This window comes from Molossus molossus, unplaced genomic scaffold (genome assembly GCF_014108415.1).
Source record: "Molossus molossus isolate mMolMol1 unplaced genomic scaffold, mMolMol1.p scaffold_m16_p_3, whole genome shotgun sequence".
Taxonomy (NCBI): domain Eukaryota; kingdom Metazoa; phylum Chordata; class Mammalia; order Chiroptera; family Molossidae; genus Molossus; species Molossus molossus.
The window spans coordinates 40,346,898-40,362,335 of NW_023425366.1; the positions used below are offsets into that span (position 1 = coordinate 40,346,898).

At 37.8% G+C, this 15,438-nt stretch overlaps 1 protein-coding gene and 1 pseudogene across 2 annotated transcripts in view; one reads left to right on the top strand and one right to left on the bottom strand.

The window, feature by feature from the left end:
• The first annotated feature begins 7,380 nt into the window (after positions 1-7,380).
• LOC118642524 lies at positions 7,381-7,720 on the top strand (annotated as a pseudogene).
• Positions 7,721-8,071: 351 nt separating this feature from the next.
• Positions 8,072-15,438, bottom strand: part of ERCC8 (ERCC excision repair 8, CSA ubiquitin ligase complex subunit) — a 37,870-nt gene continuing 30,503 nt past the window's right edge. Inside the window, exons 11-12 of one of the 2 annotated variants that reach the window (XM_036279355.1) lie at positions 15,196-15,276; positions 8,072-9,074 (exon numbers count right to left, since the gene is read on the bottom strand). In XM_036279355.1, the coding sequence (XP_036135248.1) occupies positions 9,006-9,074; positions 15,196-15,276 (150 nt within the window). In that variant the 3' untranslated portion in view covers positions 8,072-9,005. The remainder of the gene's footprint in view (positions 9,075-15,195; positions 15,277-15,438) is intronic. The other variant, XM_036279356.1, reaches the window with a different exon arrangement.

Sequence of the window (15,438 nt, forward strand, 5' to 3'; positions counted from 1 at the left end):
AAAATTATGAAATGTAAAAGGCTTTGGACAGAAGTTACAGTTGATCACTATTTTGTAATAGATTCATTGATACATACTGTCAATAAGGCTAGATGAGTATCAATTGAATGAAACAATTTTAAAATGTTTCAAGTGGAAGCCTCTATAGATCTCTCCTATTTCTCCAAAATATTTCTGCAAGGGCTTAAAAACAAAACAAAAGAAAGGTTTAGAGTTGGGAGGAGAATAAAACAATAATTTTAAAGTATTTCCTGATGATCACAGTCAGGCCTGAATTAATGACCCTAAAGATCAAGTGCAAAAATCTCAAAATATAGAGCAAAAACCACAAAACCATTATTTATTTAGCATCTATTATATTCCAGACACTGCTCTAGAATTTAAAAAATAAGGCAGAATTTCATTCAAGATGGCAGAGTAAGCAAATGCTGTGCTCTTCCCATGATCACACCAAAATTACAACTTTATAGAACAATCAACCTGGAGAACCATCTCAAGATTAGCTGAACAGTGTGGCTCAGGGGTTGAGTGTCCACTCACGCACCAAGATGTCACCGGTTCGATTCCTAGTCAGGGCACATGCCCAGGTTGTGGGCCAAATCCCCAGTCGGGGGCATGCAGGAATCAGCCAATCAGTGTTCTCTCTCATGGATGTTTCTATCTATCTCTCCCTCCCCCTTCCTTTCTCTCTAAAATTCAATAAAGATTAACTGAACAGAAAGGATAAAAAACTAAGGATATAAAGAAGCAACTATGTCAAGACTGAAAATAAAAGCAAAATTCTAAAGTTGTTAGGATAAGCTCCTATGAAAGTTACTCAAAAAGCTTTACTAAATAAAAGCCTTTATTTTTAGAGTTAAAAAAGAAGTCAGAGAACGATGAATACTGTATGATTCCACTTATTTGTGGAATCTAAAAAAACAAACAAAAGAAATGAACAAACTAAAAAGTAAAAATGAAAACAGACTAATAGAAACAGAAATTAGATCGATGGTTGACAAAGTTTCAGTTTTGCAAGATAAAAGAAGTTCTGTAGATGAATGATGGTGATGGTTGCACAGCAATGTGAATGTATTTAATGCCACTTGAAAATGGTAACATGATAAAGTTATGTTTTTTATCATAATTTAAAAGTTATTTTAAAAGAGCAGGAAGAAAAAGATACAACTATGAAAGAGAGATCAAAGTAGACTTTACATACAATTAACAGGTGAAAAAAGAGAGAAGCAACAATGAAACAGTTATTTGAAGAAAATATCTCTGATCTGAGAAAAGACTTGAGGCTTCAGAATGAAAGAGTTCACGAGGTCCAGGAATTGAGGGGATGGGAGGGGGGGAGACTTATGGGATATCTTGATAAAATTAAAGAACTCTAAGTGTTATCATCATAATTATCTAGCTAATATTAAAATAGGGGGGAAAAAGCAAAGGGGAAGCCAGACATTGTAAGCATGGTCATCTGGGCAGCTTTCACCAAGAAGCTGCAGTTTCACACTCCCCAAAGGGAACCACCAGCACATTCCCCACAAATTACTGGGGGAAGGGAAATGCACAGTGAAGTTGGGATGGTGTGGGGAAGGTGTTTGCCTGTCTGTCTAACTAGGAAAAAAGATAATTGGCTAGGGGAGAAGAGCCACTGCAAGTATGCAAAATCCTGAAGGTGTAATTGGTTAAGCTCCTAGTTATAATCCTGAAACAAAGAACTCTCACTCTCTTGCTTTGCTCTTGTGCTCCTGTTTCTCACTTGCTCTGTGATCAGCACTTGCTATTCACCTCCATAGCCATGTGACCCTGACACATAATGGACAGCAACTGGAAACAGAGGTAAACTAGCCAGATGCTGGACTGGACTGTGCTTTGATATGGAGCGAAGACTCTGGGCAGTGGCCTTAATCCTAGCTCTGCTGAAGACAAGGCTGGACTTTTCCCACAGCGACATGGAGGGAGATGGGACCTTGAAAAGGAACCCCCTTAATCTTACATCATCAATAAAGCTTTCCACAATACACTCTTCCATGGGAGCCTCAGGAAATTCCTTTCTCTGCAGCATCTCAAAAGCTCCACTTCCACCAATAACAGGTGGGAACACAGAGGGCACCCTACTGATAACATAAAGAGAAAAAATAATCTCACGGTTAACAAGCTGCCAGCTTAAAAAAAATAAAAAATGAGTTCATTACAAAGGGAAACAAAACTGACTTTGGAGTTCTCAACTACAGTACTAGAAGCTAAAAGAAAGTGAACATAATACATACTAATGCAAGAAAAGGATGACAACCAAGAATCCTATACCCAGCAAAATTATCATTTCCTCTACCAGAGGAAAAGATGATATTCAATGACTAAAGTGCATTCAATTGTAAATTAACAAAAGCACTCAGATCAGTAGTAATAAGACCAATATTCAATAGAAATGTGTGCAGCTGCACTGACAGGGTTTTTGTTTTTTGGTGGAAGTTTAGGTTCAACTGGGTTCCCTATTTGAGAGCAGCTGTCTGGTCCATGGAGAATTTAGTTACTGGGTCCCAGGAGAGTAATGTGCCCTTTATCTGACCTCCAGCCTTTCTGGGATGTGGGATAATTTTTAAAAAATTATAAAGATAGTACACGGAGGCAATGCACATCCCCCTTTATCTATAAGAAAGTGGGAAGGTTTTTTAAGTTGATGTGAGGTGTAAAGTGGCCAAGGAGCCTTGAATTAAGAGAAAGGTCTGGAGCAAGATAGAGATCCATTTAGGAGTCTACTTACCTAAAATTTAAAAAATCGTTTGAGAAGACCATATGTCTCTCAAACTATTTGGGACCTATTAGGGAGATGAACATTCTTTTCTAAGAGAATGGTATTATGTATTTTGAGAAGTAAAATATCTCTTGGTTATTACTGGTAGTGTCTATAACTCCAAAAATAAGATTGTCCTGGCAAGGCCTTGTATGGTGGCCTTAATACATGTGAATATGTGTGATTCTGATTTATACTTTCGATATCTGGGAGGCAAGAGTCCCATAGTTGGTTTGTTTTATTCTCCAGAAAGGGACAATTTTTAGGTGATGGCCCAATGGTTTATAATAAACGTGAAGATGGGGCTACTTGTTGGACATGGAATCTAGCACTAAGATGACTGCCTGAAGTTTGACCAAGTGTGTTGTTTCTTGGTTCCCATCCTTTATTAAGGGCATCCTGACTAGGAGATGGAAATCAGTACTATTCCACTGAGCTCCAACATGTCTGATGGTGAACTGTGATGTGTATAGTCTATGTATTCCCACTGCTGTTCATTCAGTTAATCCTAAGTGATTTCCCAGGTAGCCAGGTGGGCTAGGGGAAGGGTGGCATCTTCTAGCTCCAAGGCATCTGAGTCACACCCTTCGGCTGGTGGAGCCAGAGAGCTCAGGTTTGGCTCCATCTTGTGTTTAAAAGGCCTCAGTAGCCATGTTGCCTTTCTGATGCTGCTTCCATGACCCAAAGTTTAAGAGGCAGCTGGTTATGGAAGGTCACACACCGAGAACCTCTATTTTCCAGAGAGCCCAGAATGTACTTTATTTGTCGTTTTAATAGAGTACAGAATGAGGCTAAGAGGAGCAGTTTCTTACATTGAAAGTCCTTGGGTAACTTATGGCCATCCTAAGTGGTCCAGAGATCAAGAGGCAAGCCAGTCTTTTTAATTTAAAGAATCTAGAGGAGTCTAACAGGAATGCCTGTTGATTTTAATTCAGAAGTAAAACTTGTGAATAATAACTTTAAATTTTAGGCACTAAGCAAATGCCAATGTAGCAAACATAGTGCTAATCCTAAATTACTGATTTAAAAACAAAAACAAAACCACTCTTAGCTATAAGGAGAGAAAAAAAAAGGTAATTAAAGAACATATATATATATAAACAGTTTTACAATTTGATCCCATTAGGAATCCAAAATGTACATGCTAAATTAGTATACTAAAGAATTTATATAACAAAAAGATAAAAAGGACACTTAAGATGCATCACTGTGATGTTAATGTCTCATCCATTGGGGCCCTCATACTCAATATCCAATATCTTATTGCCATAAGAACCCGTGAAGTACTAAAAGTTGTTGGACCTGTAGATCCTAAATGATTCTATCAAATGACTCTCCTTAGAGGATATCATCAATGTAATGTCTTATCTATGTTTCTGGAAGAAGGTGGAAGCCGTTGAAATTTTGTCTGCAAAGAACATGTGCAAAGCTGCTGAGGTACCCAATGGGAAGCCTGGAAAAGGTGTATTATGTCACTTTGAGGTGGAGACAAACTGCTGCTAAGAGGTTGTTGAAACAGGCACTGAACAGAACGTGCTAGTTAAATCTACAAGAGAAAAATATTTACCCATTGTTGATTGAACAGAATTAGTCATTTAAATAATACTGGATATTGAGTATGAGGGCCCCAATGAATGAGACATTAACATCACAGTGATCCATCTTAAGTGTCCTTTTTATCTTTTTGTTATATAAATTCTTTAGTATACTAATTTAGCATATACATTTTGGATTTCTAATGAGATCAAATTGTAAAACTTTGTTATATTTATATATATATATTTATTCTTTAATTACCTTTTATTTTCTCTCCTTATAGCTAAGAGTGGTTTTGTTTTTGTTTTTAAATCAGTTAGTAATTTAGGATTAGTATTATGTTTGCTACATTGGCATTTGCTTAGTGCCTAAAATTTCAAGTTCTTGTTTTTTCCTTGGGGCTTGTGGTCATCAAAAGCGGCAATCTTTTTTCCTGTGTTTTCTTCTTGTTTCAGGCTTTTGCCCTTGAAGGTGCAGTTACTTTCTATTTCTGGCTGATAAGAGGGAAAGAGGGGAGACTGAAGGGGCCAAATACTTCTTGGCAACCTCTCCCTGGGATGACCCCTGCCCACAGAATAATCAATCTCTTCCTCACACCAGCCTTTAAAAAAAAAAAAAAAAAAGTCTTTAGAATGGTCTAGGCAGCTAAACTTTTCCCTTTTGTACGTTTACCTGATAAGCTCCTGGTAGGTCTGAGTGGCCCCTGCTGTGAGCTGTGGGCCCCTTCTCTAGAGGGTTCCAATCAACCTTAGAGGAGCCTGGAAAGCAATGGCGGCCTCAGCTCTATTTTGTGCATGAGATCTCTGCATACTGATAAGCAAGAGCTCTTAGGAGAGCCCAGGTGCATAGATAGGTGTTTCACTTTAAAAACACAAAAGTTAATTGAATCACCTTTCAGGGTTTTGGGGGTAGCTGGAACCAGATGCTCCTTTTCCTTCCTCCCTTCATTAAACATTGAGCCAGGGATGGGTCCTCTTATACTTCACTGGTTTGGAAAACCAATTGACTGTGACAGCAGCAAACAGACAGCAGAGTGGCTCATGATCTGAACAAGAACATTTGTGGGAGCCAAGATCTCCTGGGAAAGCCCTCATACCAAAGCTCCAAAGGGCCCTTAACACATGAGCAAGTGTTTGAGGGTAGCTGTCTCCTACCACTCCAAAGAACAGACTGAAGTTGGACTCGGAAAAGCTCAGAGGAAAACTAAAAGTGGTTTATGGAGTACCTCCAGGAGGTATGACTTCCTGGACACTAGGTACTTTCATCTAAATGACTCAGATGCCCCACTGCTTGTCAGTGCTGCCAGGTAGCAGTGGTTACGATCCTACAGCACTAGGAGGTTGGTTACTCCTCATCCCCAAGGAAACTTTTCAAGATATAGCCAATTGACTATACACACAGGAATTCTTTCCCGGACCTTGGGTGGGTTCCATCAACATGGGGGAATATGTTGAGTGACCTCTTGCAGTTGGGAAATCTTGGAAAGACCTCCCAAAAAACTACACAATGCAGTAGCCACCAACATCAAGGGTACCAACAATCAAGGGTGCCCTTTCAGGCAGTGTCCACTGACTGCTGGATCCAGTTAATAAGCCAGGAGCAGTTTAAGGACATATCATCTTTATTTGACATCAAACCTCCCAGCTCACTATGCCAACTATGTAAAGATTTGTACCTGGGATTTGTTCTAATCAGGTCTGGTAAGACATACAATATGAAAATGATTGTCACAAAGAAGTTCTTCTCATAGATCCCTAGAACCTGCAGGCACGGCACACCATGCCATGCACGGGCACAGGTGGAAGGACCAGGGTCCACTAGAAGACCTCCTCCCTAGGGAGAGGGCAGAACATGGCCCAGAGACTTCACTGGGGCTTTCTGGATAGGAATGGGCAAGGCAGAGATGGTACACTGGGTAAATCTAGGGTTGGGTAGTTTGAATAATTTTGGTATACTCTAGGCTATAAGGATGGTCCCCAGTTGTCTAGTACCTGGCTCTGGGGTGATTTAGAGCAAGGAGGAATACTGGCTTGGAGTGTGAGAGTTTGGGGCGGGGGTGGACTCTGAATTGATTGGTTTGTATGTCAAAGGGGAGTCCTGTGTTATCTCTAGGAATTAGCTAATCCTGGGAGGGGCAGTGTCTCCAGGGTCAAGGTCCCAAATGCCAGAGTATCAATAATACAGAAAATAAGAAAATATAGTCAATACACTTAGTTATACCAAAAGATACAGAGAGATTTCTATGAGCTATAAGGGGGCGGGGGGGAACACACAGAATTGTGTATATCCCATTTTTGCAAAATAAAAATATTTCCCCATCTGTGTCTACATAGGTTCATATAGAATTAGAATGCGAAAGAACGCACACCTGGTTAATAACTTGGATTGTGACAGAAGGGATAAGAAATGGGGTGGGAGGTACTGATGTGTGAGGAGACGGGTTTCCATGATAATAATAGCATGTTAAATATCCTATTATGTACACTTATATGTGTCACAAAGAGATGCTTGGAAGAATGCCATCAAACTGTTAGTAGTGGTTACCTCAGGGTAGTATAATTCTATGTGACCATTACATTTTTTTGGTAAGTTTTTATGTCTCTTGAAGTTTTTACAATGAACATCTACACAGTTGTCCCTTGGTATCTGCAGGGAGTTGGTTCCAGGACCCCCCCATGAATACCAAAATCTAAGGGTGCTCAAGCCCCTTATATAAAATGACGTAGTACACACATCCTCCCATATACTTTAAATCATCTCTAGATTAGTTTTAATACCTAATACAATATAAATGCTATATACATAGTTGTTATAATGTATTATTTAAGGAATAATGACATGAAAGAAAAAAACTCTGTATGTATTCAGTACAGACACAACCATCATAGACCTAACTACATAGTACATGTTAGCAACAATGTAACTTTCTTTTTTGAGGAATATTTTTGATTCACAGTTAGTTGAATCTGCCAATGTGAAACCCGCAGATATGGGGAACCGACTGTATTTATATAACCAGAAAGAAGCGATACACTCTCATGGATTCTGACCTAGTTTGCAGGGACATGGCCAAATGCACCAAAAAGGTCAGAACTGTCAATAAATACGGGACCCATTAAGGTGCCTCCCTTAGGAAAATGGTGAAGAAAACTGAAATCAGCAAGCACGTCAAGTACAATTGCTCCTTCTGTGGCAAAACCAAGATGAAGAGATGAGCTGTGGGATCTGGCACTAAGAACAGTGGCTGGTGCTGCCTGGACCTACACCACCACTTCTGTCGTCCTAGTCAAAAGACTGAAGGAACTGAAAGACCAGTAAAAGCTCTACGATTTGAAACACTGCTAGCCTATAATAAATGGGTTAATTTATGTTAAAAAGCAGCAGCAGCAGCAGCAATACAGCTACTTGCAGTTTGGAGAAAAACTTATTTTTCCTTAAAATTAAAAAAAAAAAAATTCCAATTTCAATAACATTCTCAAAAGTCATAAGCATCCTCACCAAGGGGGAGGAAAGTGAAAATAAAATGGTAAGAGCTTAAGAAAATAAAATAGAAAGTAAATGTATATAAACTGGCCCTGGCTGGTTTGCTCAGTGGTTAGAGCGCCAACCCTCGGATCACAGGGTTGCAGGTTAGATTCCCAGTCAAGGGTAAGTACTTGGGTTGCAGGTTTAATCCTAGGCCACTGGGGCCCATGCAGGAGGCAGCCAATCTCTCTCTCTCTCTTTCATTCAACCAAAAAAAAAAAAACAATGGAAAAATTCCTTGGGTAAGGATTAACAACAACAACTATATACTTGGTACTCAAGCTCACAAAAACTTCTTTTACAAGCCTCCTGCTGATAAGAATCAGGAAGAAAGGAAACATAAGATTAGCTTCATGATAATAACTTATGGGTTGACACAAGAGTAGACAGTAAACTAGAAATTTTATGACAATATTTCATGTTTAAGACAGATTCCCTGTCAGGGCATTTTGTGCCTTGATGAACGAAGTAGAACTTGGTCACATTTTAACAAGATTCAGAGAAAGGAAGTTCATGTATGGGTACAAGCTGCCATCTGATGCATTAAAATAAAGGAAGCATGGGATTTTTTTCCAAGTTGAAAAAATTCCTGTGATGCACTTTTTGGATTGTGGGAGGAACTGAATCCAAAAATATTTAACAAAAAACTAGACAATGGTCAACTAAATGAAATCATTGCAAAAACTGAACACACAAATAAGAAAGAATAAAACATTTTTGATGCTAACTTTTCAACTATTATTTTTTATGTAATCATCAGTAAAATCCTCCTTGAAAGTGAAAATGAAAAGGCTGACGGTGTAGCTAGCAGGAGAAAGTCAGAGCAGTTAACCTCTACTTGCTCCTCCTCAGAGACAGCATCTTATAGTTCACACAGTCTGCTTGAGGTCCCACATGGGGTGCCGTGACTTGTCTTCTTGTACTATAGCAATACGGGCTGCCCTAGGCCACAGCAACTGGGACCAAGAGACATGTTTTGATTAAGTATACTATATAGAAGTCTGTTTTAGGATTTCATGCACATACTGACCTCAATTTAAAACATGGAGGGAAAATCACCCAATTTCAGTGCTAATTTAGCTGTTACTGAACAGTTAAAAAAAAAAAAACAGTCCCATTTAAAAAAATTCCTCAATAGAGACACAAAGGTACTGAGGATTAATATTCATCCTTCCTCATCACTGCTGCTCCAGGCATCTTCAAATGCTGGATTTAACAGTGATCTGGTTGTAGTCTAAAAAGGGGGGAAAAGGGAAGATTTGATTAATTTACCTCATGATTTTAGATTCATAATATAGTTATGAAATCTATCAGATGAAAAACAATTACGTTTTAAAATAATAAAATGTATAATTGTCATTTCAAAACAAATGTAAGAAAAGCCCCACATACAATATAAGATAATGTAATTTCATTTTAAATAGACATATCATACTTTATCCAATTTATCTACATGTCCCTCAATGTAGTTACCTCACAACACATTCATACGCGTGCGCGCGCGCATGCGCACACACACACACACCACCCTGATGCTATTGCTTAATGCATTTCTACAATTCTTTGGAATTACCTGGAGAAGGTAACAATCTACCATCCATGTAACTAAGACTGGGCTCAGGTTCACAGTGTGACTTGACAACTTATTTTTTTTTTTTTATCCTCACCCGAGGACATTTTTCCATTTTTTGTTCAGGTAGAGTGGGAGGGAGAGAGAGAAACAGAGAGAGAGAGAAACATCGATGTGAAAGGAACACATCGAGTGGCTGCCACCCGCATAACCGACCAGGGCCGGGGACAAACTGCAACTGAGGTACGTGCCCTTAGCGGGAACCGAACCCGGGTCTCTCAGGACCGCAGGCCTACGCTCTAACCGCTGAACCAAACCGGCCAGGGCGACAACTTATTACTGTTTGGAACGACCTAACTTTTATAAAAAAGCAAATATCCACATATGAGGAATAGTATTCATCAAACTGAGTAGTACCATTTTTGGCTCAAAAAAGTAATTTGGGCCCTGGCCAGTTTGGCTCAGCGGTTAGAGCGTCGGCCTGCGGTCCTGAGAGACCCGGGTTCGGTTCCCGCTAAGGGCGCGTGCCTCGGCTGCAGTTTGTCCCCGGCCCTGGTCGGTTGTGCGGGTGGCAGCCACTCGATGTGTCCCTTTCACATCGATGTTTCTCTCTCTCTCTCTGTTCCTCTCTCTCCCTCCCACTCTACCTGAACAAAAAATGGAAAAATGTCCTCGGGTGAGGATAAAAAAAAAACAAAAAAAAAAAACAAAAAAGTAATTTGGGTTATTAAGTCATGAGGTTTATGTTTTTTTGTTGTTTTTTTAATCCTCACCCGAGGACATTTTTCCATTTTTTGTTCAGGTAGAGTGGGAGGGAGAGAGAGGAAGAGAGAGAGAGAGAAACATCGATGTGAAGGGACACATCGAGTGGCTGCCACCCGCATGACCAACCAGGGCCGGGGACAAACTGCAACCGAGGTACGTGCCCTTAGCGGGAACCGAACCCGGGTCTCTCTGGACCACAGGCCGACGCTCCAATCACTGAGCCAAACCGGCCAGGGCTTATTTATGTTTTTATAGTTGGTAAAATAGTTTAGAAGCAAAGCAAAATGTGTCAGAAATGGTAACGAGTTTGTCATTAGCACATAGGCTTCCCTGGGAGATTTCTTGGAAGATAATATGCAGTTAGATGATTTTTACTTAAAACAACAAAACATCACAGTATTTTTACAACTTTAGAGTTGTACCTAATAAAGGTATCAGCAACTAGAGTAATTTTAATTATTTGTGATATTTCAAATCAATTCCTTTTTTTTTGGAAACATTTTAAATGGTTACCTTCTTATTCTCTGGCAAATGACTAAAGATAGTCTTTAAGATAGTCTCATTTTTTTTTAGTTATCTGGGCATTCTGAGCCAGGTTTGCTTCTCATTCTGCAGCTTTTATATTTGCTACAAGACCCAAAAATCCAATAATACTTAGTACCCAGACTACTCTTAAATTGTCTTACAGGTATCGCCTTTTACAACATATAGCAATATTTTATGACAAGGGTAACCTCTACTGTATGTCTGAGAATGTTTATTTCCTTTTTGATAACCATGATGACTTATAATCTTATAATTCAAACAACGATAACAAAAGAAAATGTAGGTGTTTCCAGTAAATACCCAAAGTATCAGCCAGAATAGTTGTAGAACAATATATTAATTTAGGTATTCTGTATAGCTGTTAAAGCTATAGATCAGAGTCTATTACTAACCTAATGTTGGCTATTGTCACTATTACTAAACCTAATGTTGGCTATCATCACTTAGCTGTACAAACAAAATCCCATTATATCGCAAATGACCAAATACAAAACTATTACCAAATTTCAGCTATTTATTCACTTATTTCTAGCAACAGTCCATGGATTTGAAAGAGTAGCATACTGAAGTATATTCATTTATTCCTTCATCCAAATGTTTGCTGAATTTCCTATCTTTCTGGGTTTATAATATAATTTAACTGCTAAGTTAGGTTATTTAGTGAGCATTTATCCAAAGATGTATTGTCCTTAAGGGCTAGGTGATTCTTCTTCCCTACTTCATAGAAGCCTTTAACTCTGCCTTACACATCTACCAAAAAAACTGTCCTTGGGTGGATACACCATACAAAGGTCATGCCTCCATATTCCACTACGGAATGGAAGCCCACTATGTAACCTATTAAACATTTAAATTTCATTTGAAGACTCAACAGATAAGCAAAATTATATTTTATTATAAGTTATTTTTGCTATGAAGAACAAAGAAACAAAAATAATTATGTGAAAATCAAAATGCAGTTGCATGTAAATTTTACTGCTTATAGTAAAAGGATAACAATATGTATTCATTACAGTATTATAATAAGTATACTTTACTGCTAAAAATCACAAATAAAACATCATACTTATAGTTAAAAGCTGCAGTAAAAATATGTATGGATGTGTCACACATATTATTGTTTAAGACCTGATCAAGTGTAACTACCAACAGTTTTCTTGACAATATCTCCTCCTAGTGGACATCTTTTCTATGCTTGAACATATCTTTCTCTATTTCACCAGGCTGCCTGTTCTACTGACAGAGAGTTGTGAATGTCATGGAGATAGGGAAGCGTGAGTTAGAGGGAATCTAGTCCATGTCTAAAAATTGGGAAGGAAGAACAAAACCAAACATCTACCACACATACATCCTGATAAATTCTAAATTTCTTAATGGTAATTACTAGAAACTTTCCATAGGTAGGATATAGGGTTGTGTGTATCAGCAAGTAATTATACACTTACACAAGTGGTAAATAGCTCTGCATTGTGTGACTGTCAAAATAAAGTAAGATTCTTGGTGAGAGGTCAGATTTAAACTGTGATGTAGTTGACCTATAGATCTCAGAGAGGAAAAACTGATTAAGAGTTATACAGGTTTGCCTTGATCACCACTAAGTTTTAGGAAGAGGGGGCAAAAGGCAGGCAGATTCCTCAGATACAGTGAAACACCCTGCCAATTACACAGTAGGATTTATGCTTCAAGACCATAAAATCTGTTCCAATACCTTTATCCAAAACCTTTCAGTTTCTTATGGTAGAACTAAATTCCTCCTCTATCTTAAATTTCAAAAGAAACACCCATGAGGGATTTTATCTTGGTTAATAGGGAAGTAAACTTACCGGTGGATTTGAAAGGAAAAGCCAAGAACAATTTTGCTTTGATGATTCTAATAGTTAGAGATATAAACTTTTCCCAGATCACTAATAAATGACAAAACTGGGATTCAAACCCAATTACCTACCAGTTTTATTACTACTTAATTTACCTTAAACTAAAGACTAAGTGAGTGTGTGTATATGTGTGTTTTATTTTTAACTGTGTTATGTTGCTTCTTTGGGAAACTGCAGGAGTCATTTATTTGTTAGTTGAGATGAAAAACTTTTAAATATGGGTCAAACAGTAAATATACATGTAAGGAACAGAGTCTTGTGTAGACAAACTTCTCTACTGGGATCTGTATCACGATCACATGTGTGTTCTACCTACATTTACAGAAATCTTTCAAACTAAAGTTTTGTGAAAATAATGTTAGCACATCATTTTATATTAATATGAGAATGATTGTTATTTTAAAGTAAAACAGTATGTTTTAAAAGATATGGTTTTATAGCTCTAAAACAAGAATAAAGGTAAGTTGTGTATCTCTATTTGATTTCCTATTCAGGTTAATTTCTCATATACAAAAATTATTCTAGATAAGGAGTTCAAACTATCATTATCACCACATAATAAGGAAATAAACCATCAGAATCACACACTACCTTTAGAAATTAAGCATTTTAGTTTTCCAAACATAAATCATAGTATATTTACTTTCATTTTCATTTGGTAAGTAATTGTTATACTTCCCAACAGGACCTATACTGTTATAGCTTGGATTTAATATATATAGTGATTCCCAAATGGCAGGATACAATAATTAAATAATAATGCAAAATAAATGGCTGAACCAAACAATTTGGCCATATTAAGCTTTCTAAAGAATATCCAGTCATTTAAAGCTGGTGTACAGCCCTGGCCGGTTTGGCTCAGCGGTTAGAGCGTCGGCTTGCGGTCCTGAGAGACCCGGGTTCGGTTCCCGCTAAGGGCATGTACCTCGGTTGCAGTTTGTCCCCGGCCCTGGTCGGTCGTGCGGGTGGCAGCCACTCGATGTGTTCCTTTCACATCGATGTTTCTCTCTCTCTCTCTCTGTTCCTCTCTCTCCCTCCCACTCTATCTGAGCAAAAAATGGAAAAATGTCCTCGGGTGAGGATAAAAAAAAATAAAATAAAAAAATAAAAAATAAAAAAATAAAGCTGGTGTACATTAAAACGAATCAAAGCCATAATAAACCAAATTAGACATGTGATGAAATCTGGAAGTAATCATACAGTGTTTGGCCAGCTGCTTGAAGATTTGTCATTGTGTTTATTTTTCTCTCTTTCATTTAGATTAGGGCCAAAAGAAAACAATTCATAGGCTCTACACTGTAGTAACCATAGCAGTTGCAAATTTAGGTATAAAATGTATTTTGTCAATAGCTGCTAAATGCTATCAACTACCCTCATACATGTGGTTTGGACAAAGTTCTATTGTCATAAAGGAACTAAATACATGAAAACTGGTTTTAGAATTTCAAATTTTCTCTATGACTTTCTTCTATCTCCATTCAAAATGTTTTATTTTTACTCTGACTGGGATAGGATTAACTTAAGGTATTCTTAACTATATTAGTTATATATTCAACTCAAAAAAATTATATATATACATAATGGTTTTTAGACATTAGACTTTTTATATTGCAGAAATTACAATAAATGGGGAAAATTAACAGTGCTTGGTAAAACAATCTTTGGTAGAAAAGATATCATCTATAGATAATTTGACATAAAAGCAAAAAAATACAGAGTCTACTACATAAGACCAGAGATTCATCTTTGTTTACCCATCACATTTTTAAGGCTTTTTATTCATAATCTCGTATTTGTACCAATTTATGCTCTAAGACAGGAATTAACAGGCAGCTCGCTGGTAGCAATGTAAATTGGTAAAATTTGACAGTGTGAATAAAGAGCCTAAGAAATGTCATTCATTCTATCCAAAGAAGTAATTGGAAATATAAACAATTTATGAATATTTACTTTGACTTGTTAATAATGATCAAAAGAGCCCTGGCTGGTTTGGCTCAGCGGTTGGAGCGTCGGCCTGCGGTCCAGAGAGACCCGGGTTCGGTGTCCGCTAAGGGCGTGTACCTCAGTTGCAGTTTGTCCCCGGCCCTGGTAGGTCGTGTGGGTGGCAGCCACTCGATGTGTCCCTTCACATCGATGTTTCTCTCTCTCTCTCTCTCCCTCCCGCTCTATCTGAACAAAAAATGGAAAAATGTCCTCGGGTGAGGATGAAAAAAATAAAAAATAAAAAATAATGATCAAAAGAAATGTCTCCAAATGAGTAAATATTTAAGCAAACCGTGGTACATAAATGACAGAATGCTATATTATTAAAAGCAATAGTTATTAATGACATGAAGAAGGCTTGCTGTACAATATTAAGTGAGAAAAGTAGGATGTCAAGCTGTATGTTCAAGTATGATATTAAGTATGCTAAAAAACACATATATACAGGAAAAAGAAGTAGTAAATAAAAATGTAAACAGTAATTAATTCAACTTTAGAAATTTGTTCTTTTAATATTTTTCTGAATTCTCCAAATGTCTTATAACAAGCAAATTATTTTTTATAATCAGAAAATATGATTTAGAAGTCACTGTACAATTTATACAAATAATATTTACCTCATCGTCATCAGGAACTGGTTCATATAAGGATGGTACCCAAGCAAGAATATTGCAGTCTCTGCTACCACTATAAAGTTCCTATAACACAGAAATCAAAGATGTGATTGTGGATTAATTAATTTGAAGCAGGGTCTTGAAGGTCCCTTTTGGCTGTTGGGTTGAGGTGAGGTCTAGGAGGCCCCAAGGGAGAGGGTAAAGCTGGAGGTCAGTTAGGGCGCTTGGTACAACAACAATTTAACA